Genomic DNA, 24,863 nt, shown 5'->3' with positions numbered 1-24,863 from the left:
GGGACTGGGGCTGTGGGATAGCAGGTATAGTAGGGAGAGATGGTGCCTATAGTAACAGTGGGGGGATAATAGCCTCTGGGAAGGGACTGGGGCTGTGGGATAGCAGGTATAGTAGGTAGAGATGGTGCCTATAGTAGCAGTGGGGGGATAATAGCCTCTGGGAAGGGACTGGGGCTGTTGGATAGCAGGTATAGTAGGGAGAGATGGTGCCTATAGTAGCAGTGGGGGGATAATAGCCTCTGGGAAGGGACTGGGGCTGTGGGATAACAGGTATAGTAGGGAGAGATGGTGCCTATAGTAGCAGTGGGATAATAGCCTCTGGGAAGGGACTGGGGCTGTGGGATAGCAGGTATAGTAGGGAGAGATGGTGCCTATAGTAGCAGTGGGGGGATAATAGCCTCTGGGAAGGGACTGGGGCTGTGGGATAGCAGGTATAGTAGGGAGAGATGGTGCCTATAGTAGCAGTGGGGGGATAATAGCCTCTGGGAAGGGACTGGGGCTGTGGGATAGCAGGTATAGTAGGGAGAGATGGTGCCTATAGTAGCAGTGGGGGGATAATAGCCTCTGGGAAGGGACTGGGGCTGTGGGATAGCAGGTATAGTAGGGAGAGATGGTGCCTATAGTAGCAGTGGGGGGATAATAGCCTCTGGGAAGGGACTGGGGCTGAGGGATAGCAGGTATAGTAGGGAGAGATGGTGCCTATAGTAGCAGTGGGGGGATAATAGCCTCTGGGAAGGGACTGGGGCTGTGGGATAGCAGGTATAGTAGGGAGAGATGGTGCCTATACTAGCAGTGGGGGGATAATAGCCTCTGGGAAGGGACTGGGGCTGTGGGATAGCAGGTATAGTAGGGAGAGATGGTGCCTATAGTAGCAGTGGGATAATAGCCTCTGGGAAGGGACTGGGGCTGTGGGATAGCAGGTATAGTAGGGAGAGATGGTGCCTATAGTAGCAGTGGGGGGATAATAGCCTCTGGGAAGGGACTGGGGCTGTGGGATAGCAGGTATAGTAGGGAGAGATGGTGCCTATACTAGCAGTGGGGGGATAATAGCCTCTGGGAAGGGACTGGGGCTGAGGGATAGCAGGTATAGTAGGGAGAGATGGTGCCTATAGTAGCAGTGGGGGGATAATAGCCTCTGGGAAGGGACTGGGGCTGTGGGATAGCAGGTATAGTAGGGAGAGATGGTGCCTATAGTAGCAGTGGGGGGATAATAGCCTCTGGGAAGGGACTGGGGCTGTGGGATAGCAGGTATAGTAGGGAGAGATGGTGCCTATAGTAGCAGTGGGGGGATAGTAATGCTATGAGGAATCCCAGGGACCCTGGGTACATAGGAGAGGGCACTGGGAGTTGAAGCTATCCGTTGCCGGACTCCTTTATATAAAATAACACGGCAGTGAGAGGCTTAAGGTACAGGACATGATTATTTAATAAGACGGAAACTTTCCCAATTCATTATTAAGAGGAGGAAACTGAGCCAGTGAGCAGACGGGTGATGCCCTCCCGGTGTGGCCGTGCCCGGGGGCATATGGCCGGGCCGCCACAGTCACACGTTAATATAAAGCACAAAGGCTCAGTCAGTGGAACAATACAGCGCGTCACTGGGATACTCCGATTCCCCCAGCAACTCACCAGATATGAATGAATATTGCAGCATATATATATATATATACACGTCCCCCGTATCCCTTCAGATGTATATATATATATATGCAGGAACATAATCCAAGGCTCCGGTATCACAGTCATATATAGAATAGATGCAAAAGCAAAAAAAATAGTGCAATAATTAAAAATGTAGATGCCACAAAATCAACACATCAATAATTGGCTGTTGACAGAATGCTCTGTTATACAGATAGCTAGAATCTCAGCCATAAAGCAGGGCAGGGCTGCTGCTTACAATGGGGGGATCAGATAGGATCTGTGCCACTGTGACAGAATGCTCTGTTATACAGATAGCTAGAATCTCAGCCATAAAGCAGGGCAGGACTGCTGCTTACAATGGGGGGGGGGGATCAGATAGGATCTGTGCCACTGTGACAGAATGCTCTGTTATACAGATAGCTAGAATCTCAGCCATAAAGCAGGGCAGGACTGCTGCTTACAATGGGGGGATCAGATAGGATCTGTGCCACTGTGACAGAATGCTCTGTTATACAGATAGCTAGAATCTCAGCCATAAAGCAGGGCAGGACTGCTGCTTACAATGGGGGGATCAGATAGGATCTGTGCCACTGTGACAGAATGCTCTGTTATACAGATAGCTAGAATCTCAGCCATAAAGCAGGGCAGGACTGCTGCTTACAATGGGGGGGATCAGATAGGATCTGTGCCACTGTGACAGAATGCTCTGTTATACAGATAGCTAGAATCTCAGCCATAAAGCAGGGCAGGACTGCTGCTTACAATGGGGGGATCAGATAGGATCTGTGCCACTGTGACAGAATGCTCTGTTATACAGATAGCTAGAATCTCAGCCATAAAGCAGGGCAGGACTGCTGCTTACAATGGGGGGATCAGATAGGATCTGAGCCACTGGACACAGACCCACTTTGCTTGCTAGAACATAGTCCTATTGTGATTCTGTTGCACGCCCCCTTATCCACTGGGCCACGCCCCCTTCCTTAACAGAAGTACAAATGGAATTATGTGCAGGGCTTTAACTGCATTTTGTTGCTCTTTGGGGAATATTATATCGAACTTTTCATATTTTCAGTTAGACAGATACAATGGAAACTTCAAAGTAGAAAGATTTTTATCTTTTTATCATCGGCCCTATGGCATCTCCCGCCGGCAATGTGTCAGTCTGTGTTTGCTCCTGCGAGCACGTGGGATCCAGGCCCGTGGCCTTGTCACAGCTCAGTACTATTCCTGGCCCAGATAGCTATTTCTGCCTCCTTATCAGCATGAAGCCCACACTCCTATTATTCCCCATTCCGCTCCCTCGCCTGTTATGTGTCAGACCCCAGTAGGAAAGCTTCAATTAAAGGGGAAATACACCCAAAACTATATTAACCTCTTTCCCCCGGCAGAATGGAATATACGGCGCAGCTGCGCCCCTATAACTGCTTCCCCTACAGAATGGAATATACGGCGCAGCTGCGCCCCTATAACTGCTTCCCCCAGCAGAATGGAATATACGGCGCAGCTGCGCCCCTATAACTGCTTCCCCCGGCAGAATGGAATATACGGCGCAGCTGCGCCCCTATAACTGCTTCCCCCGGCAGAATGGAATATACGGCGCAGCTGCGCCCCTATAACTGTTTCCCCCGGCAGAATGGAATATACGGTGCAGCTGCGCCCCTATAACTGCTTCCCCCGGCAGAATGGAATATACGGCGCAGCTGCGCCCCTATAACTGCTTCCCCCGGCAGAATGGAATATACGGCGCAGCTGCGCCCCTATAACTGTTTCCCCTACAGAATGGAATATACGACGCAGCTGCGCCCCTATAACTGTTTCCCCTACAGAATGGAATATACGGTGCAGCTGCGCCCCTATAACTGCTTCCCCCGGCAGAATGGAATATACGGCGCAGCTGCGCCCCTATAACTGTTTCCCCTACAGAATGGAATATACGGTGCAGCTGCGCCCCTATAACTGCTTCCCCCGGCAGAATGGAATATACGGCGCAGCTGCGCCCCTATAACTGTTTCCCCTACAGAATGGAATATACGGCGCAGCTGCGCCCCTATAACTGTTTCCCCTACAGAATGGAATATACGGCGCAGCTGCGCCCCTATAACTGTTTCCCCTACAGAATGGAATATACGGCGCAGCTGCGCCCCTATAACTGTTTCCCCTACAGAATGGAATATACGGCGCAGCTGCGCCCCTATAACTGCTTCCCCCGGCAGAATGGAATATACGGCGCAGCTGCGCCCCTATAACTGCTTCCCCCGGCAGAATGGAATATACGGCGCAGCTGCGCCCCTATAACTGTTTCCCCCGGCAGAATGGAATATACGGTGCAGCTGCGCCCCTATAACTGCTTCCCCCGGCAGAATGGAATATACGGCGCAGCTGCGCCCCTATAACTGCTTCCCCCGGCAGAATGGAATATACGGCGCAGCTGCGCCCCTATAACTGTTTCCCCTACAGAATGGAATATACGACGCAGCTGCGCCCCTATAACTGTTTCCCCTACAGAATGGAATATACGGCGCAGCTGCGCCCCTATAACTGCTTCCCCCGGCAGAATGGAATATACGGCGCAGCTGCGCCCCTATAACTGTTTCCCCTACAGAATGGAATATACGGCGCAGCTGCGCCCCTATAACTGTTTCCCCTACAGAATGGAATATACGGCGCAGCTGCGCCCCTATAACTGTTTCCCCTACAGAATGGAATATACGGCGCAGCTGCGCCCCTATAACTGCTTCCCCTACAGAATGGAATATACGGCGCAGCTGCGCCCCTATAACTGTTTCCCCTACAGAATGGAATATACGGCGCAGCTGCGCCCCTATAACTGTTTCCCCTACAGAATGGAATATACGGCGCAGCTGCGCCCCTATAACTGTTTCCCCTACAGAATGGAATATACGGCGCAGCTGCGCCCCTATAACTGTTTCCCCTACAGAATGGAATATACGGTGCAGCTGCGCCCCTATAACTGCTTCCCCCGGCAGAATGGAATATACGGCGCAGCTGCGCCCCTATAACTGTTTCCCCTACAGAATGGAATATACGACGCAGCTGCGCCCCTATAACTGTTTCCCCTACAGAATGGAATATACGACGCAGCTGCGCCCCTATAACTGTTTCCCCTACAGAATGGAATATACGGCGCAGCTGCGCCCCTATAACTGCTTCCCCCGGCAGAATGGAATATACGGCGCAGCTGCGCCCCTATAACTGCTTCCCCCGGCAGAATGGAATATACGGCGCAGCTGCGCCCCTATAACTGCTTCCCCCGGCAGAATGGAATATACGGCGCAGCTGCGCCCCTATAACTGCTTCCCCCGGCAGAATGGAATATACGGCGCAGCTGCGCCCCTATAACTGTTTCCCCTACAGAATGGAATATACGGCGCAGCTGCGCCCCTATAACTGTTTCCCCTACAGAATGGAATATACGGCGCAGCTGCGCCCCTATAACTGTTTCCCCTACAGAATGGAATATACGGCGCAGCTGCGCCCCTATAACTGTTTCCCCTACAGAATGGAATATACGGCGCAGCTGCGCCCCTATAACTGTTTCCCCTACAGAATGGAATATACGGCGCAGCTGCGCCCCTATAAGTGTTTCCCCTACAGAATGGAATATACGGCGCAGCTGCGCCCCTATAACTGTTTCCCCTACAGAATGGAATATACGGCGCAGCTGCGCCCCTATAACTGTTTCCCCTACAGAATGGAATATACGGCGCAGCTGCGCCCCTATAACTGTTTCCCCTACAGAATGGAATATACGGCGCAGCTGCGCCCCTATAACTGTTTCCCCTACAGAATGGAATATACGGTGCAGCTGCGCCCCTATAACTGTTTCCCCTACAGAATGGAATATACGGCGCAGCTGCGCCCCTATAACTGTTTCCCCTACAGAATGGAATATACGGCGCAGCTGCGCCCCTATAACTGTTTCCCCTACAGAATGGAATATACGGCGCAGCTGCGCCCCTATAACTGTTTCCCCTACAGAATGGAATATACGGCGCAGCTGCGCCCCTATAAGTGTTTCCCCTACAGAATGGAATATACAGGAGAAAACGACAGCATTTTTTGTGCACACCGAGCTGTTTCCCAGAATATTATACACCATGGGAACCATAGGGAACAATTATACTCCCCCCCCCGCCTCGTTATCCTTACATCTTTATGCCTCTATGTCCCACAGTCCCTCTGTGCTCCTTCCCCCCCCTCTGCGGCTGTCTATGTGCCCCCCTCAGGGCTGAATTTAGGGGGCACCTGCTTAGGGCCCAACTATTTTTCGGGGGGGGGGTCACAAAAATGTGTTTATATGTAAAGTAGAGTTTAAGCTCTTTTGGGCAGGGCTCCCTTCCCCTCCTGTATCGGTTATTGATTGCTTTATATGTTACTCTGTATGTCCAATGTATGGAACCCACTTATTGTACAGCGCTGCGGAATATGTTGGCGCTTTATAAATAAACGTTAATAATAATAATATATGGTACCTCCCGCGCCCCCGGCTCTATGTGGGTACTGCGCCACCGTGCCTAATTAACAATCTGGGGACATGCTGTCTCCCCTCCATCTCTGCCCCCTCATTCTACTGTGGGAGGGGGCGCTGCGCAGGCATAACCAGGGGGGGCGCCGGTGACAGCGGGGCGGCTTCCTGCCCAACGTGGGCACACTGCCCTCTTCTTGATGCCTGGTACCGACTCTCACATGCTCTTTTTATTGTCTACTTGCAAAGCGGTGGGGGCAAGACACGTGCCGTCCCCCAGCTGGACCAGATACCCATCAATGGCTTCTTCCCCTCCAAAAAGTAACCCCTTGTACCCCCCCCCCACACCCCATCTATTGACCGCCCCCCCCCTCTCCATCCCTAGGAATGTGCCGGTGGGAATGCCAGTGGGAATGGATGCGGAGAGACAGGGAGAGAAAGATGGAGGGAGCCTACAGGGGAGGGGGGATCTGGCTGTTCTTTCTTCCATAGGAGGGGGGAGGGGAGCAGGAAAAAAAAGGATTTCAGCTTGGGGAGGGCAGGGAGGGATGATAAAGGGAGACAGATGCACAGAGGAGAGAGGGATAGAAAGAGACACACAGGCAGAGGAAGAGCAGCATCCTAACGGTAAGCCCTATTGCCCTGCTCGGGGTATCTTACTGCCCACAGATGCCCTCGCCCATTACTGGCTATGGTACCTGCCATTATTACTCCCCCACATTGTGACCTGCTTTTATTCCTGTATATGGTATAAGGGATTTGATTACAGTATTTGTTATTTATGAGAGGTAGGTACCTGCTTGTATTACTCTATATCTTATTTATGAGAGGTAGGTAGCTGCCTGTATTACTGTATATGGTATAGCAGAGAGGTAGGTAGCTGCCTGTATTACTGTATATGGTATAGCTGAGAGGTAGGTAGCTGCCTGTATTACTGTGTATGGTATAGCTGAGAGGTAGGTAGCTGCCTGTATTACTGTATATGGTATAGCAGAGAGGGATGTTAGCAGGCAGCCTGTTTTATTGCTGTACGCCTGCTGCCTGCCTGTATTACTGTATATGGTATAGCAGAGAGGTAGGTACCTTGTTGTATGAGAGGTAGGTATTGTATTAGTGTATATGTAACTGGGGAGAGGCAGGTGCCCTGTTTAATAAATGCATTTCTTATAGGGTGAGACATAGGTGCCTTGCTCTATTACTTTATAGGGGAAAGGGTAGGTGCCCTGAGCTCTGCATGTATGTGAGTGAGAGGTCTGCTCTCTAATTTAGTATGTGACACATGGGTAGGGGTATGTTATATATATATATTAAGTGTTTTGTAAGTGGGGAGAGGTAAGTTCCTGCTCTCGGTAGAGAAGGGTGAGAGTTAGGTGTTTGCTCTCTGTAATAAAGGGGTGAAATGTACATTCCTTCTGATCTTCCTGAGGTAGGTGCTTTCTCTCGATAGTTATGGGGTGAGAGGTAGGTGCTTGCTATGTATGTTAAGGGGTAAGAGGTAACTGGTTCCTTTTTGTAGTTATGGGACGAGAGGTAGGTGGCTACTCTCTACAGTTAAGGGGTGAGAGGTAGGTACCTGTGCTCTATAGTTATGGGGTGAGAGGTAGGTGCCTACTCCATGTAGTTAAGGGGTGAGAGGTAGGTGCCTGCTCCATGTAGTTAAGAAATTAGAGGTAGGTGCCTGCTCCATGTAGTTAAGGGGTTAGAGGTAGGTGCCTGTGCTCTATAGTTATGGGGTGAGAGGTAGGTGCCTGTGCTCTATAGTTATGGGGTGAGAGGTAGGTGCCTGTGCTCTATAGTTATGGGGTGAGAGGTAGGTGCCTGTGCTCTATAGTTATGGGGTGAGAGGTAGGTGCCTGTGCTCTATAGTTATGGGGTGAGAGGTAGGTGCCTGTGCTCTATAGTTATGGGGTGAGAGGTAGGTGCCTGTGCTCTATAGTTATGGGGTGAGAGGTAGGTGCCTGTGCTCTTTAGTTATGGGGTGAGAGGTAGGTGCCTGTGCTCTATAGTTATGGGGTGAGAGGTAGGTGCCTGTGCTCTATAGTTATGGGGTGAGAGGTAGGTGCCTGTGCTCTTTAGTTATGGGGTGAGAGGTAGGTGCCTGTGCTCTATAGTTATGGGGTGAGAGGTAGGTGCCTGTGCTCTATAGTTATGGGGTGAGAGGTAGGTGCCTGTGCTCTATAGTTATGGGGTGAGAGGTAGGTGCCTGTGCTCTTTAGTTATGGGGTGAGAGGTAGGTGCCTTCTCCATGTAGTTAAGGGGTGAGAGGTAGGTGCCCGCTCTATATAGTTATGGGGTGAGAGGTAGGTGCCTGCTCCATGTAGTTAAGGGGTAAGAGGTAGGTACACATATAAGAGATTAAGGTACTGACAGGGGGTTCATATGAGACATTTGTATCAAGGCCAGAGCACTAAGGATACTGTACATAGTTGTTCTGGGGTAGAAATCCCAGGCAGGGGGGCAGTTGCTGTACATAACGTGAGGGGGTTGGTTATACAGGGGCATTTTTATCTCTGAGAAGGGCCCAACACAAACACTTAAGGCTCATTCATGGCAGTGATTCTGCTCATACACTGCTGCTTTATTGCAGAGGGGCATTATGTCTTCTGCTGAACTGCAACTCCCAGTATCCTCTTGGGGGGATTTGGGGAGTTGGTAGATTAGACCCCTACTAGTGTAGTTGCTAGTGGCAACCAATTGCCTCTGAAAAGTCTTCAACAATTTAGGAAATGAAGGTAAAAATCTGATCACTATGAACAAATGCACTGTTTTAATTTAGCCCCTCTGTTCGCAGATCAGCCCCCATACTCCTTATTCTGGAAGATTTGCCATTAACGACTCCATAGCCCACTTTGGTACTGTTGTATGCATGGGCTCCACCTAGTGGCCAATAGTAGGCAATGCAGCTAAGACTAAAGATTTTTGGCAGCTTCTACATCAGCACATAGATAGACAGTAGGACATGATGGAGACAGTAGGACATGATGGAAACAGCAGGACATGATGGAGACAGTAGGACAAGATGGAGACAGTAGGACATGATGGAAACTGTAGGACAAGATGGAGACAGTAGGACATGATGGAAACAGCAGGACATGATGGAGACAGTAGGACAAGATGGAGACAGTAGGACATGATGGAAACTGTAGGACATGATGGAAAGAGCAGGACATGATGGAGACAGTAGGACAAGATGGAAACAGCAGGACATGATGGAGACACTAGGACAAGATGGAGACAGTAGGACAAATGGAGACAGTAGGACATGATGGAAACTGTAGGACAAGATGGAGACAGTAGGAAATGGTGGAAACTGTAGGACAAGATGGAGACAGTAGGAAATGGTGGAAACTGTAGGACAAGATGGAGACAGCAAGACATGATGGAGACAGTAGGACATGATGGAGACAGCAGGACATGATGGAGACAGTAGGACATGATGGAGACAGTAGGACATGATGGAGACAGCAGGACATGATGGAGACAGCAGGACATGATGGAAACAGCAGGACATGATGGAAACAGCAGGACATGATGGAGACAGCAGGACATGATGGAGACATCAGGACAAGATGAGGACAGTAGGGGAAGATGGTAGTACAAAATGGTGACAGATGGAGACAGTAGGCCAAGATTAAGGAAATATGATACAGTAGAGACAGTAGGGCAAGATAAGGAGATTAGGGAAAGTTTGAGACAGTAAGGCACGATGGAGACAGTAGGGTAAGATGAGGACATTAGGGAAGGTTAGAGACAGTAAGGCATGTTGGAGACAGTAGGGTAAGATGAGGACATTAGGGAAGGTTAGAGACAGTAAGGCATGATGGAGACAGTAGGGTAAGATGAGGACATTAGGGAAGTTTAGATACAGTAGGACATGATGGAGACAGTAGGGTGAAATGGGGACAGTGGAGCAAGATGGTAACAGCAAGACAAACTAGAGACAACATGACATTGTAGGGCAAGAGACTGTAACACTTTATATCATGACTCCCCCATACCTACATCTGAGGACTTCTGTTCTTCTGGTCTTCAGAATTCTTAAACTGAGGCTTTAATCCAGTACCCTGCGATATATGGCAAAAAGGACAACCATATGCTGTGAGACAATCCCCTCCCCCTTACACCTCCCCCACAGATGAAGGCCTTTGCTTTGCATTATGGGTAGGCAAGGTTGCAGTGGGTTAACCCCTTGGGCACAGGCAAAGCTCTAAAGCACAGACGCTATGATCCAGATACTCCATCGCCCTCTGTGACTTTCAGTCGGTCAAATCAAAGTCCCCCCCCCCCCAATAAAAACCTATACAGTAAGTGTTGGGAATCAGGAACTGGGTGTTCTCCCTGCATCAGCTCCTTGTGACTGTGACTGTTATTTCATCCCCCGCTCAGAATCAGATGGTAACGTGTCCTTACTCAGGAACTCGCTGTTCCCCCCAACAGAAAGATTTACTATTCAGCCGCAGTTAAAATAGGCAGCAATGTATCATAGCCAGTGTCAGACTGGGGTGTCCAGGACCTACTGGGGCTGCCATCTTGGGGCAAGGAAGAGGGGCCCCCCTTTTGCCCAGGGGGTTCTTTCGGCCGCTGCTTGCCTTCTGTGCCAAACCAATCCCTACTGTGCTTAACAACGCAGAAGAACCTGGTTTGGGGGTGGTGGTGGATCCAGGGTTCTTACCCTTCATTAATAGGCAAAGATACCCCATAAGGCAATTGGTTAATTGCGTCAGGCAGAAGAACCTGGTTTGGGGGTGGTGGTGGATCCAGGGTTCTTACCCTTCATTAATTGGCAAAGATACCCCATAAGGCAATTGGTTAATTGCGTCAGGCAGAAGAACCTGGTTTGGGGGTGGTGGTGGATCCAGGGTTCTTACCCTTCATTAATAGGCAAAGATACCCCATAAGGCAATTGGTTAATTGCGTCAGGCAGAAGAACCTGGTTTGGGGATGGTGGTGGATCCAGGGTTCCCTCTTACCCTTCATTAATAGGCAAAGATACCCCATAAGGCAATTGGTTAATTGCATCAGGCAGAAGAACCTGGTTTGGGGGTGGTGGTGGATCCAGGGTTTTTACCCTTCATTAATAGGCAAAGATACCCCATAAGGCAATTGGTTAATTGCATCAGGCAGAAGAACCTGGTTTGGGGGTGGTAGTGGATCCAGGGTTCCCTCTTACCCTTCATTAATAGGCAAAGATACCCCATAAGGCAATTGGTTAATTGCATCAGGCAATTTTGGGAACCAGTGAAATGAGTAGATGTTACGGGGCCCCACAGCAAATTCAATTTAGGGCCCCAAAACATTGGTAAGTTGACTTATTCTTTTAAGATTAAAATTTCTCATTAATTAGGGCCTTACTGGGCCCCCTACACTCCTGGGCCCCCTCTGCTTCTTTGTAGTTACCCCCTTGGATGGGGCCCAACAGGTTTTTTCCCGGCTTGGTCCAACCCTGATCTTAACAAAGGCATTTCACTCTTGTGGCCCACCCAAGCTTCCAGTCCCCTCATTAATTGTCCCCATAAAATTGCCCCCCCCCCAAGCACCTTGTGGGTGTATGAGCTGGGTCCCATATCTGCCCTAGTTTACTTGTGGCCCCACCACAAGGGTCTAAGGGCCCCACCGAAGCTCTTCATATACCCCCTAACCCAGGGGTCCCCAATCTTTTTTTTACCCATGAGTCACATTCAGATCAGGTCTATACATCCCTCTCAGGCAATTGGTTAATTCTGGGAACCAGTGGAATAAGTAGATGTTATGGGGCCCCACAGCAAATTCAATTTAGGGCCCCAAAACATTGGCAAGTTGACCTTTTTCTTCTAAGATATATTAAAATTAATTAATTAGGGCCTTACTGGGACCCCTACACTCCTGGGCCCTCCTGCAACCACAGGGGCTTCTTTAGTAGTTACCCACCCTGGACAGGCCCACCATGATTTTTCCAGGTGGTTTTCCTGGGGTGCTTTTCCTGGTCCAACCCTGATCTTCTGGCCCACCAAAGCTTTGCCACGTCTTCCAGTCCTCTCATTAATTGTCCCCATAAAATTGCCCCCCCTTATGTTGTAGCACCTTGTGGGTCCCATATCTGCCATAGTTTACTTGTGTGTCCCCATCCCCATTATTGCTCTATGTCTAAGGGCCCCACCGAAGCTCTTCATATACCCCCTAACACAGGGGTCCGCAATCTTTTTTTTACCCATGAGTCACATTTAGATGTAAAAAGAGTTGGGGAGCAACACAAGCATGAAAAATGTATCTGGGGGTGCCCAATAAGGACTGTGATTGGCTATTTGGTAGCCCCTATGGGACTGGCAACCTATAAAAGGCTCTCTTTGGCAGTACACATGGTCTTTATGCCCCCAAAACCTGCCTCCTTAACAGAAATTCAAAAATAAGCACCTCCACTGAGGGGTTGGGGAGCAACATGTTACCCCCGAGCCACTGGTTGGGGATCCCTGCCCTAACCTGACCCAGACAACCAAGGGTCCCTAGAGCAGCCATGTTGAGGCCCCTTTAATCATATCAGGCCAAGAGCAATTGGCTCGAGTCCATGATCCATGATTGGCCGGCATAAACAGAGGCAGTGATATTTGCACTGATATTAATCCCTACACGCAGGATACAATGTAATCTGGGATCAGTCGTGCCTCGGGCGGCAGTAATATTATGCAGGGGGTGGGAGCGGCCTGGCCCACGACGAGGAGGGAGGGATGGGAGCGCTCTGGCCGAGGGGGGGAGGGGGGGGGAGGGATGAGTGATGCACTGGCTGCGTTTAAAAAAAATCTCAGAAGCTTTTCTGGCCAAGACAGGAGGGGGGGCGTGGGGGGGGGGGGGGGACTGATTTTCTCAATTATGTTGAGTTATTTTTGTTCTGTCGAAGCAGCGCAGCCTCACTAACTAGGTAACCATATGTACTGCTGTGCTGGGGGGGGGGGGGGACACTGGATACTGCAGCTGTTACTTCCTATGGGCTGGGGGTACATGGAGTGTAATCTAAATATATAGCGACCAGATTAGCATTGCCCCCCCCTTCCCCCAGTGATGATAAAGCGGCCCACCATGTCCCTGCACTGTCCCTGTTGTACATTGCACAGCCCCCACTTTGCCCGCATTGCACAGAATCTATTTAGTGCTCTAAATATCCATTGCCCTTACCCCTATATCCCTGCAGCACATTGCGTAGATACACACAGAGCCCCCCCTGCAGTATGTTACACCCCCAAAGGGCCTATAATACCCCTGTTGTACATGGCACAGCCCCCACTTTGCCCAAATTACATTGCACAGAATCCATTACCCCTGCAGGTCAGTGCTCAGTATCCATTGCCCTTGCCCCCTATATCCCCGCAGCACATTGCGCAGATATACAGAGCCCCCCCTGCAGTATGTTACACTCCCTGTAGGACATCGCACAGGCCCAGTACCCCTCCCAGTATATTACACAACCCCAGTTGCCCTGCACACTGTATAGCACAATACATCGCAAGCAAAATACTGCAACGTCTCTGCACTGGCCCTGCAGCATATTACACATTTAGTAGCCCCCCTACACATTGCTGCTCAGGCCCAATAAGGGGATAAGGGTATTCTGAAGAAGACTTCTATTGTGCACCCCCTTTCCATAGCACCTCTCTGATGGAGAAAGCTGGAGGTACATTTTTGAATTACCCCGATAAGGTGCAATACTCTGGATATTCATGGCAGATGATTATCTAACACCTGGGTATCTCCCACACTACCCTACATCCTATCCATATAGTCCAACCTGGGGACCTACCCCACACTACATCTCCTCATTGGAGCATAGGAATGCTTATTATGACCTTCCACTTAAACAGGCTCCCTTTCCTCCACTCCCACTAAGGTGTTCTCCTTCCATTGGGGTTCAAGATTCTCCTCAAGATTCTCCAGCCTCAGGATCTCAAGATGCCCCTACGCTATAGTGGAGCCCAAATAGAAAAATCTATGGCATCTATGTAGTCTGTAAGCTGTGGAGACGTTTTTACACAATGTTGCAGAATCCTAGTGTTTTAGTCCCTCCTCCCCTGCCAGGATTTCAAATGATGTAGAAGAAGAAGAACTGTTTTGCAGCTGGATTTCAGCATATAAAATGGTATTTATTCCTACTTTTTGAAGGACCAGATTCCACAATAAGTATATTAGGGGTTTCTGCGCTGTGTGGGGCTCTTTAACACATTAAGGTTCGGAATCTGGAGGACCCCTTTAACAAAGAATTGCTTGTTCTCTCCTTGCAGGGTTTTATAAAGGTTCACTCTCCGCCTTTCTATTCAACGCTGCTTGGTCCTCGGTGAAGAGAGCCCTCTAGTGTACGAACAGCAGCTCAACATTTCATTATTGGCTTCCCTTCAGCATCCAACGGGACCTCGTCTCTCTCTTTTCTCAAGGACGTCTTTGAGCTTCGGTGGTGTTACGGCTTCCAAGGCGCTCACATGAAGATAGAGGCAGTCCCTGGAGCCCCTCAGGATGGGGAATTTGAGTTTGTGCTAGCCGCAGAAAAGGAATTCGAAGAGATTATCTCCATCTCGCATGGAATTTATGGGGGTCTAGATTATCTGCCAAGTCGTTACCACAGCTGGATCAATGAGAAGGACCGGATGGTGGTTTTGGCCAAGAAAGATGGCACAGTTGTGAGTAGCCATTTCATATCTTCTTTTTCATTTAATACCAAGCTGTTGACCTCTGCTCTACTCTATTATTTCAACCATAGTGTTCTACTAGTATAGATTGTATATGTTCTAGGTATATGACCTACAACTTGTTAATGAATCACAGTATTAACCTTTTGGTTTGCCTTTGTATCTGCCTAATGGAAATATCTCTAGTTTTTATGAAATTGTTACTTGCTCAGTTTCAGCCTTGTCTAAGCCTCCATTTTTTTCACCTACCATAGCCTCATATGATGCGATAATGCCCTTTTGAAAATCCAGCAAAGGGCATCACCTAATTATTAGAGACGTGGCCTAATCACTCGGTGAAAATGGGCAGAAATTACTCCAGCATCGATATTCTGTAGAAGATATAGATATGGTCAGGTCTACTCTTAGTACTTAGTACTGAAATTGGACAGAAAGAGGTTTAAGTTCTGCTGATCCTGAAGAAGAACACCCAAAGCCCACCACAAGTTGTACTTTTTTGACCACTGGAACGATCTTTAGAGCAATTACCTAATCTTCTTCTCAAAGCACAACTTTGAGAAGAAAATTGTGGACGGTCAAGCTAGTAGACCGAAGACTTCCCATTCTGGGGCTGGGCAGTCAACAAATGGCGTGAATATGATAAAAGCTCCTCTAAAATGTGGTTGATTCTCCTGGGCTGCCATTTGATGCCATTTGGTGATTAGATCTACAAGGAGCCTGCCCATGAGTTATCAGCTATGTTCTGGCATTATCATCAAGAAATCACATATATTGAACTAAAATAGTTGATAGGCAGTTTTTCCTTTATCAGCATAGACAGCTGATGCCCAGAAGATTCATAGAAAGTGCCTCAGATACCTACATACTTAGGAGCTAGAACATGCAAAGGGCTAGTTTCAACATTTGGGGGGACTTCCATGCAATAGATCCCCACCAGTGGAAGCCCCTCATGAGATTACGCTAGCTTGATTCTCTTACCAATCTGTGGTCCCTACACTTAAGCAGATAGAAAATTAACTCCATCCTAATTCTCCTCTTTAGAGGCCAATACTGCTCTCACTTAGACCTTAAGAAACTCACATCTGAAATCTCTTCATGACAGAAACTGTTATCCATTATCTTTATCTTGTTCAGGGGGTCCTTGTTCTCTGACTTCACAAAGGGGTTGGCTCCCTTAGGACACATAGTTGATTTTGGGGCCTTCTTCTCTAGGTTCCCCAGCATATTCAGCCTTGACTCAGGTGGTTCCCAAGAGAAAGATCCATGTGTTCCTTTCCTTTATATAGGAACTGCTATCACTGGTCCTTGGTTCAGTTGGCAAAACCAACCTCCCCTAGCTTGATTCTCTTTCCAATCTGTGGTCCCTACACTTGGGCAGGTATTGGTTTAGAAAACTTACTCCATCCTAATTCTCCTCTTTGGAGGCCAATACTGTTCTCACTAAGACCTTAAGAAACTCACATCTCAAATCTCTTGATGACAGAAACTGTTATCCACTATCTTGTTCCTGGGGTCCTTGTTCTCTGACTTTACTAAGGGGTTGGCTCCCAAAGGGCACATACCTGATTCTGGTGGCTTCTTCTCCAGGCTCCCCAGCACATCCACCGCTGGTCCCAGGTGGTTCCCAAGAGAAAGATCCATGTGTTCCTTTCCTTTATATTGGAACTACAATCACTGGCCCCTGGTTCAGTTGGCAAAACCACCCTCCCACAAGGCAATAACACAATAAGATCATTATAAAAACTGGTGCTTGATGTCTATCTCCCTTTTTGAGACCCTTCCTTTGTGCTTGTGGCTTCTTCTCAGATTAAGGGATTAGGGGATCTTGATAGGGTTTGTGGTTAGGCTAGGGCATCATTTTAGCTGTAAAGTCCGTTAGAACAATTGCTTCTTTTCCGCCCTATAGATCGGCCTGCTCTCTGTATTTGTGGTGGACGGTGGTGAGACGGCTCTTCTGGAAGGACTTCGCGTGGCCCCTTGGGAGCGTGGAAGAGGCGTGGCTGGGGTGCTCCAGAGGTTCTGCATCAAGTTGGTCAAGCATCGATACCCAAGCGTGAAAGTGATGAGGCTCACGAGGGATGACAAGCTGAGCGCCAAGGAACTCACCAAGTACCGGGTCATTGCTAAGCAGGTGGTGTATATCAGATATATATAACTAACATCGTTGCCACAAAGCAAGACCGTGTAAGTAACTTTCTAATACATATTCGCTATATAGAAACATCACTGATGTGCGTTGGAAAGTTGCTTACAACTAAATTTTTCACTAAATGCCACTATGTCATTGAAACAAATATTTTAACTCTTTTTTTTTTATCCATTGTCCCTTTTGTGTCCACCCAACTCCCCTTTGTCCACCTTTCCTCCCCAATAGGGCATCCTACTGCTCAGTTTCAACGCCCCAGACCTTGCGTCGCGTCTTTCCTCCATCCCTCTACCTCCCGCAGCTTCTCGCCCACCTCCACCCATTGAACTGACTCCTGAAGATGTTCGTGATGTCTTCCTGGAACGAGGGGGCCTCCTGAAGGATCTCCTGCCCAACCAAACCATCATTCAGGACTGGCAGCCGTTTCAGGCCTTGCCTGGCAACCAAGACCTGCTCCGACGCAAAACGCTGTGTTGGATGGTGGATGACCTGATTCAACCTCAGGTGGCGACCCTCTGCACTGCCCCGTTCCCTGTACCCGCCGGTCCCCTCTGCTTCTACCTCAACATCGATGTCTTTGGATCTGAGCTGCAGAGCGTCCAGGAGCAATTGCTGTCCCACCTTCATGCCCACGTTCCCAAACTTCCAGCGGATGTGAGGTGCCAGCTCTTCTTGCCTCCTAACCTGTGGAGGCCCATGGCTGATTTTTGCACCCTGGTGCTGGGTTTGCACCTTGAGAAAGGATACACAGAGCAGTATCTCCTGGAGGCCGATATATAACGAGTATTAGTGGCACCCCAAGATTCAACTTAGTCCTCATCCCCTTAATAACCTTCCATAGCAGAAACCACATCTCAATGTAAAGATCTGAGCCTCCAGACCTAGCATAACCATCAGCATACGAAGTTCTCCCTTCCCTTCTCTTCCAAACTTACCACACTCACCGCTTGCACTTACATCTATGCTGTAGAGTAGGGGCGGAGTCTCTCCGGCTGAAGCTGAACTATACGTTCCCAGCTCAGGAGGGAGAGAGTTGTAGTCGAGTAACAGCAGGAGAGAGGCTGCTGCATTGTACATATGCCTACACCTATAGGAGAGTACCCTTCTTCTAACGTTGCTTACATTGCACTACAGTGTATGTGTGTGTGCGTGTCTATGTATTTAAAACACACACGAGAGTGTGTACGTGTGAGAGAGAGTGTGTATGTATATATATATATATATTTATATATGAGAGAGGGCGGGGTTGACAAGGAAAATAATAATGGGGGGCTGGGGGGTTTTTCTACTCTGCACTGAGATAACTGAGCGTGTGATAATATATTGATATATTTATTGCACTTTGTACGGAGGGCGGGGGATAGTATTGCACTGTGTATATATACATACACACATATTTTCCGGTATATATACAGTAGATATCGATCTATGTATCTATATATATACGTGATTACGTATTAGTATGCAATAATTTGCACTCCTCCATGTCGACATGAATACTTCGAGTCTAGATTAACTGTTTTATATACTGTGAATTCAGGGTGTCACCGGTCCCCATAGAGAATAGACAGAGCAGCTTTTTAATGGCCAATGCCTGGGCCTAATTAAAGGAACGCTGAAATCATATATAAAAAACATATATTTGAATTAAACTGGCCTCTGAGGATAACATAGAGGTGTTTTTGTGTAAGGTTTCAGTATCCCTTTAAATGGGCGTATCCCTTTAAATGAAACAGATCTTGCCTCAAAACCCTTTAATTAGGCCATGGGGATAGAGTATCCACATCCAAGCTGCTAGGAAAGATATCCCTTTCTACAGGGCTGCTAATGTTATATCTGACAAAGCCCCGGAACCTGGAATTGGATTTTTCTTTTCAATGAAAATGGAATCCTGGCAACTCTGGAAAAGATCTGGCTCACCTGTTGGGGCTGAGCTTCAGCCAATGACTGTGCTCGTCCTCCCCCAAAGGTCCGTAGGCGGGAAATCCTCATGAATTATATACACACCTTGAAACTTTCAACCTCCCTCCATGAAAGAATCCAGACTCATACTTACCATAAAGCAGTCTTCTGAGGTGGCACTTAGAAAAGGCGGAGCACAGTGTTAGGAATAGGCACTTAACAGGGAGATTCCATGACCGTGACCTTCTCGAGATCCATCATGAATGTGGCCCTCAAGACTGTACTTCCTCCCCTGCTTTTTTTGATAACCAATGACGGAGCTACGTGGCCTTTGGAAAAAAACAAACAAACCGTATTTCAATTGGACAGTATTAACTAAACGGTTTATATCGTTTTTAAACTTTTTTTTAAAAAGCATTACGGTAGACACGTATGTCCCAACATTGCAGATACAGTAACCAGGCAACGGGAAATGGTGAGATGCCTGTCCACGCCCCTATCTGTTCTCACTCCACCCATTTTCCAGTACTTCCCACCCCTTTTTATGACCATTTGAGAGGTATAGTCTACTGACTGTTAGGCTTCATCATCTCTATGCTACTGTCCGACCATGGCGGCACCATGTTTGTTCAATCGTTTGCTCATCTTTTCAAGTGTCAAGGCCATTGTTGGTTCCGATACGTCGGGACGGCGATGGGCGTCCATCTTCCGACTCTCGTATGAAGACTGCAACAGTGTTACGTCCATAGTATTAGTCCCATAACCCCATGACTACATTGGTGTCTGAGTATATTTTGTGAGTGCAATGGAGGCCTTGGATTTTCATTTTGCTCTAGGCCTTGCTGATGCAGTATATTCACTAAAGGTGGTAACGTTGGCTGATAGGGTTCACTGAGTTGGGTTGCCCCAAGCTATGTTCCATGACCAGGCCTTCATACCCAAGAGAGAGCACTATAGTTTTCATCTCATTCAACTGCGGACCAAGTTCCCACCCAAGTTCTCACCCCATAGGTGAGATGGGAGGATGGAAAGAACCAAGCGGAATATACAAAAGCACACTGGGTCCCCCCCTTCATTCACGTTCTTCTGCCCCAAAGAACACTAATAATAAAATCTAAGCTGGTTTTGTATTAAAACTCATATTGTAACACTCCCAAAGATACATGGCTTGTTGCTCTTTTATTTGATACTTCATCTTTAACACTTTTCTTTTCATAGCAGGAGTTTTAGCACTGGGCATGCCCAGTTGAGAGCACAATGAGGTTCTTCCATGCTGAGGGCCTTCACTAAATGCATTAGATTAGTGCATTAGAGTGGTACGCCTAGAACCACGCTTACTCCAAGGTAAGTATACCTGTATGTTTTGAATTTTGTAGAAAAGTTGAGCGACCAATGGCCAAGGCGTTGCTGGTTCCATCACCTCAGTCTGTAGGTGCCTTCTGTTGGATCTTCCCCCCTTCCTTGATTACATTCACTTCTCCTCTTTAGTCATTGGTAGACTGTATAAGATGGTCATGATAAAGCAGGGATCCCCAACCAGTGGCTCGGGGGTTGCTCACCAACCCCTTGGATGTTGCTCTCAGTGCCCCCAAACCAGGGAGTTATTTTTGAATTCCTGACTTGGGGGCAAGTTTTGGTTGAATAAAAACAACATTTACTACCCCCTGTAAGCTGATAGGGTGAATAGAGGCCCCTAATATCCAATCACAGCCCTTATTGGGCACCTCCATGAACTTTTATGGTGCTTGTGTTGCTCCCCAAGTCTTTTTTCATTTGACTGTGGCTCACGAATAAGAAAGGTTGGGGATCCCTGTGATAAAGGAACCTCTCCTAGTAGTGTTGAGAGCTCTAGTTCTAGATTGGGTACATTAGCCTAGCTCCTGCTCCCCCCACTCCAGCTTCGCAACATAGCACCAAAAGACCAATCACCCATGTTGGGGCTTCAGCTCTGGAAAGTGGCACCACCCATCTCTCAGGGTTCACAAAATCAAAGAAATCTTGAATGGAGAACTGAACACACCACTACCTTCAAAAAGTAGACTTTCTAGACCAGCGGTTCTCAACCTGTGGGTTGGGACCCCTTTGGGGGTCGAACAACCCTTTCACAGGGGTCGTTGGAAAACACATATTTCCAATGGTCTTAAGATTAATTTTATGGTTGGGGGTCACCACAACATGAGGACCTGTATTAAAGGGTTGCGGCATTATGAACGTTGAGAACCACTGGTCTAAACCTTCTCCTTGAAAGTCAGGGTCTTCTGCCCTGGGTCCCAGCTGATGACAATCTGGCCTTGCTTCTCCATAACACCTCAACCAATGGCAGCCAAGTGACATCTACTAAATTGTTGAAGCAAAGGAAGTGTAGGCGGATAATCCAACGCTCATATACACGAGAGAGACAACAGTGAGAGCTGTGAGATTCAGCATTCCATAGACCTTCTCATAGACATTGCTACATGTGCAACAAGGTCACCATGATGTCAGACTTATAGAATGGCCTATTCCTAGCAGCTTTTCAATTGGTCTTCATTATTTATTTGTTATAGTTTGTGAATTATTTGCCTTCTTCTTCTTAAATGGGGGTCACTGACCCCGGCAGCCAAAACATATTGCTCTGTGAGGCTCCAGTTTTATTGTTATTGTTACTTTTTTAAACTTTCTTTTCTATCCAGCCCCCCCTCCTATTCATATACCAGTGTCTCATCCAAACCACTCCGTGGTTGCTAAGGTAACTTGAACCCTAGCAACCAAATAGCTGCTGAAACGCCAAACTGGAGAGTTCCTGAACTGAAAAATCATATAGCTAAAAAACTACACATAATACAAAATAAAGACCAATTGCAAATTATCTCAGAATTTCACTCTCTTACCAAGTAGGTATGTATGTAACATAGTAAGTTAGGTTGAAAAAAGACACACGTCCATCACGTTCAACCATAATGCCTATATATATATAACCTGCCTAACTGCTAGTTAATCCCGAGGAAGGCGAAAACCCCATCTGAAGCCTCTCTAATTTGCCCCAGAGGGGAAAAAATTCCTTCCTGACTCCAAGATGGCAATCACAGTAACATACATAGTAACATAGTAAGTTAGGCTGAAAAAAGACACACGTCCATCACATTCAACCATAATGCCTATATATAACCTGCCTAACTGCCAGTTATGTATGTATGTATGTATATCTTTATTTCTATCTTTATAAAGCATATTCCTCCCCCAATATCCACCCTATGTAATATCTGTTTTCCTGCCCAGGAAGAAAGACCCATCTCAGCCTGGTGGGAACGTATGTGAGATGAAGATAGATTCCCGGTATATATGAAGGGTGTCACATTCCAAGAGACATCCATTCCTTTGTCTCAGTGTCTCAGTTGCAAAGGCCCCTCCCCCTTCTCCCTGCCATATGGTCCCTCTGCTGACCGGTGCCTTTAGTTAACCATTTCTGTACCAGGCAGTCATGTTAATTGGTCAGCCTTATAGCTGTGTAACAGCAACAGCAGAGAAAAGGGAATCATTTAACCTTGAAATAAACCCAATAGGGCTGTTCTGCCCCCAATAAGGGGTAATTATATCTTAGTTGGGATCAAGTACAGGTACTGTTTTATTATTACAGAGAAAAGGGAATCATTTAACCATTAAATAAACCCAATAGGGCTGTTCTGCCCCCAATAAGGGGTAATTATATCTTAGTTGGGATCAAATACAGGTACTGTTTTATTATTACAGAGAAAAGGGAATCATTTAACCATTAAATAAACCCAATAGGGCTGTTCTGCCCCCAATAAGGGGTAATTATATCTTAGTTGGGATCAAGTACAGGTACTGTTTTATTATTACAGAGAAAAGGGAATCATTTAACCATGAAATAAACCCAATAGGGCTGTTCTGCCCCAATAAGGGGTAATTATATCTTAGTTGGGATCAAATACAGGTACTGTTTTATTATTACAGAGAAAAGGGAATCATTTAACCATTAAATAAACCCAATAGGGCTGTTCTGCCCCCAATAAGGGGTAATTATATCTTAGTTGGGATCAAATACAGGTACTGTTTTATTATTACAGAGAAAAGGGAATCATTTAACCATTAAATAAACCCAATAGGGCTGTTCTGCCCCAATAAGGGGTAATTATATCTTAGTTGGGATCAAGTACAGGTACTGTTTTATTATTACAGAGAAAAGGGAATCATTTAACCATGAAATAAACCCAATAGGGCTGTTCTGCCCCCAATAAGGGGTAATTATATCTTAGTTGGGATCAAATACAGGTACTGTTTTATTATTACAGAGAAAAGGGAATCATTTAACCATTAAATAAACCCAATAGGGCTGTTCTGCCCCCAATAAGGGGTAATTATATCTTAGTTGGGATCAAGTACAGGTACTGTTTTATTATTACAGAGAAAAGGGAATCATTTAACCATGAAATAAACCCAATAGGGCTGTTCTGCCCCCAATAAGGGGTAATTATATCTTAGTTGAGATCAAGTACAGGTACTGTTTTATTATTACAGAGAAAAAAAAAATCAATTTGAAAAATCTGAATTATTTGATTAAAATGGAGTCTATTTCCATAATTTGGAGCTTCCTGGATAACGGGTTTCCGTATAACGGGCAGTGATGTTATGGAGGCAGGGCTATGAAGCAGTGATCAGTGATTGGCTAAAAACTGGCAGAGGTGCCAACCCTACAAAACACATATACCCTGTGTGGTTCCCTCTCAGGTAGCAAAGTGCACCCTGTCCTTAGGGCATTATCCTACCAGCACCATATTCATATTCCCCCCTGTCAGTGTGAGTAACATGATTTATAGCTCCTTGCAACACCCGGCAACTAACCCTTCTAGATATTTCTCTTTGAACTAAAAAAAGAATGTATAATAAATAACAGCCACAGGGCTCCATTACAAATACAGTGCAAACATAAACGTATGGGGAACTCTGAGTATCACTCATGTATTATAAGGGATAATGTACCCCCTACTGTAAATGATAAGGATATTAGCAGTCACTGAGGGGTTCTGTGCCCCCCATATAAAGGCACAAGGCTGCAGGCTGAGTTATACAGGGAACTCTGAGTATCACTCATGTATTATAAGGGATAATGTACCCCCTACTGTAAATGATAAGGATATTAGCAGTCACTGAGGGGTTCTGTGCCCATATAAAGGCACAAGGCTACAGGCTGAGTTATACAGGGAACTCTGAGTATCACTCATGTATTATAAGGGATAATGTACCCCCTACTGTAAATGATAAGGATATTAGCAGTCACTGAGGGGTTCTGTGCCCATATAAAGGCACAAGGCTGCAGGCTGAGTTATACAGGGAACTCTGAGTATCACTCATGTATTATAAGGGATAATGTACCCCCTACTGTAAATGATAAGGATATTAGCAGTCACTGAGGGGTTCTGTGCCCCCCATATAAAGGCACAAGGCTGCAGGCTGAGTTATACAGGGAACTCTGAGTATCACTCATGTATTATAAGGGGTAATGTACCCCCTACTGTAAATGATAAGGATATTAGCAGTCACTGAGGGGCTCTGCGCCCATATAAAGGCACAAGGCTGCAGGCTGAGTTATACAGGGAACTCTGAGTATCACTCATGTATTATAAGGGATAATGTACCCCCTACTGTAAATGATAAGGATATTAGCAGTCACTGAGGGGTTCTGTGCCCATATAAAGGCACAAGGCTGCAGGCTGAGTTATACAGGGAACTCTGAGTATCACTCATGTATTATAAGGGATAATGTACCCCCTACTGTAAATGATAAGGATATTAGCAGTCACTGAGGGGTTCTGTGCCCATATAAAGGCACAAGGCTGCAGGCTGAGTTATACAGGGAACTCTGAGTATCACTCATGTATTATAAGGGATAATGTACCCCCTACTGTAAATGATAAGGATATTAGCAGTCACTGAGGGGTTCTGTGCCCCCCATATAAAGGCACAAGGCTGCAGGCTGAGTTATACAGGGAACTCTGAGTATCACTCATGTATTATAAGGGATAATGTACCCCCTACT

At 47.0% G+C, this 24,863-nt stretch overlaps 1 protein-coding gene across 2 annotated transcripts; it reads left to right on the top strand.

Moving 5' to 3' along the window:
* Positions 1 to 6,697: 6,697 nt before the first annotated feature.
* Positions 6,698 to 19,988, top strand: nat16 (N-acetyltransferase 16 (GCN5-related, putative)). Of its 2 annotated transcripts, XM_012953375.3 has the most exons (5): positions 6,698 to 6,757; positions 8,922 to 8,982; positions 14,377 to 14,769; positions 16,685 to 16,909; positions 17,153 to 19,988. In XM_012953375.3, exons 3-5 carry the CDS (start codon positions 14,572 to 14,574, stop codon positions 17,702 to 17,704), a joined length of 975 nt encoding a protein of 324 aa, XP_012808829.1. In that variant the 5' UTR covers positions 6,698 to 6,757; positions 8,922 to 8,982; positions 14,377 to 14,571; the 3' UTR covers positions 17,705 to 19,988.
* Positions 19,989 to 24,863: the final 4,875 nt, after the last annotated feature.

This window comes from Xenopus tropicalis, chromosome 3 (assembly GCF_000004195.4).
Source record: "Xenopus tropicalis strain Nigerian chromosome 3, UCB_Xtro_10.0, whole genome shotgun sequence".
NCBI classification, from domain to species: Eukaryota; Metazoa; Chordata; class Amphibia; order Anura; family Pipidae; genus Xenopus; species Xenopus tropicalis.
This window is presented reverse-complemented; position numbering and strand designations above follow the sequence as displayed.

What these genes read in the sequence shown, in the direction of transcription:
- nat16 (XM_012953375.3), top strand. Translation starts at nt 14,572, where the DNA reads ATGAAGATAGAGGCAGTCCCTGGAGCCCCTCAGGATGGGGAATTTGAG. An exon ending in CCAAGAAAGATGGCACAGTT is followed by an intron (nt 14,770 to 16,684) that starts GTGAGTAGCCAT and finishes TCCGCCCTATAG; the next exon opens with ATCGGCCTGCTCTCTGTATT. An exon ending in ACCGGGTCATTGCTAAGCAG is followed by an intron (nt 16,910 to 17,152) that starts GTGGTGTATATC and finishes CCTCCCCAATAG; the next exon opens with GGCATCCTACTGCTCAGTTT.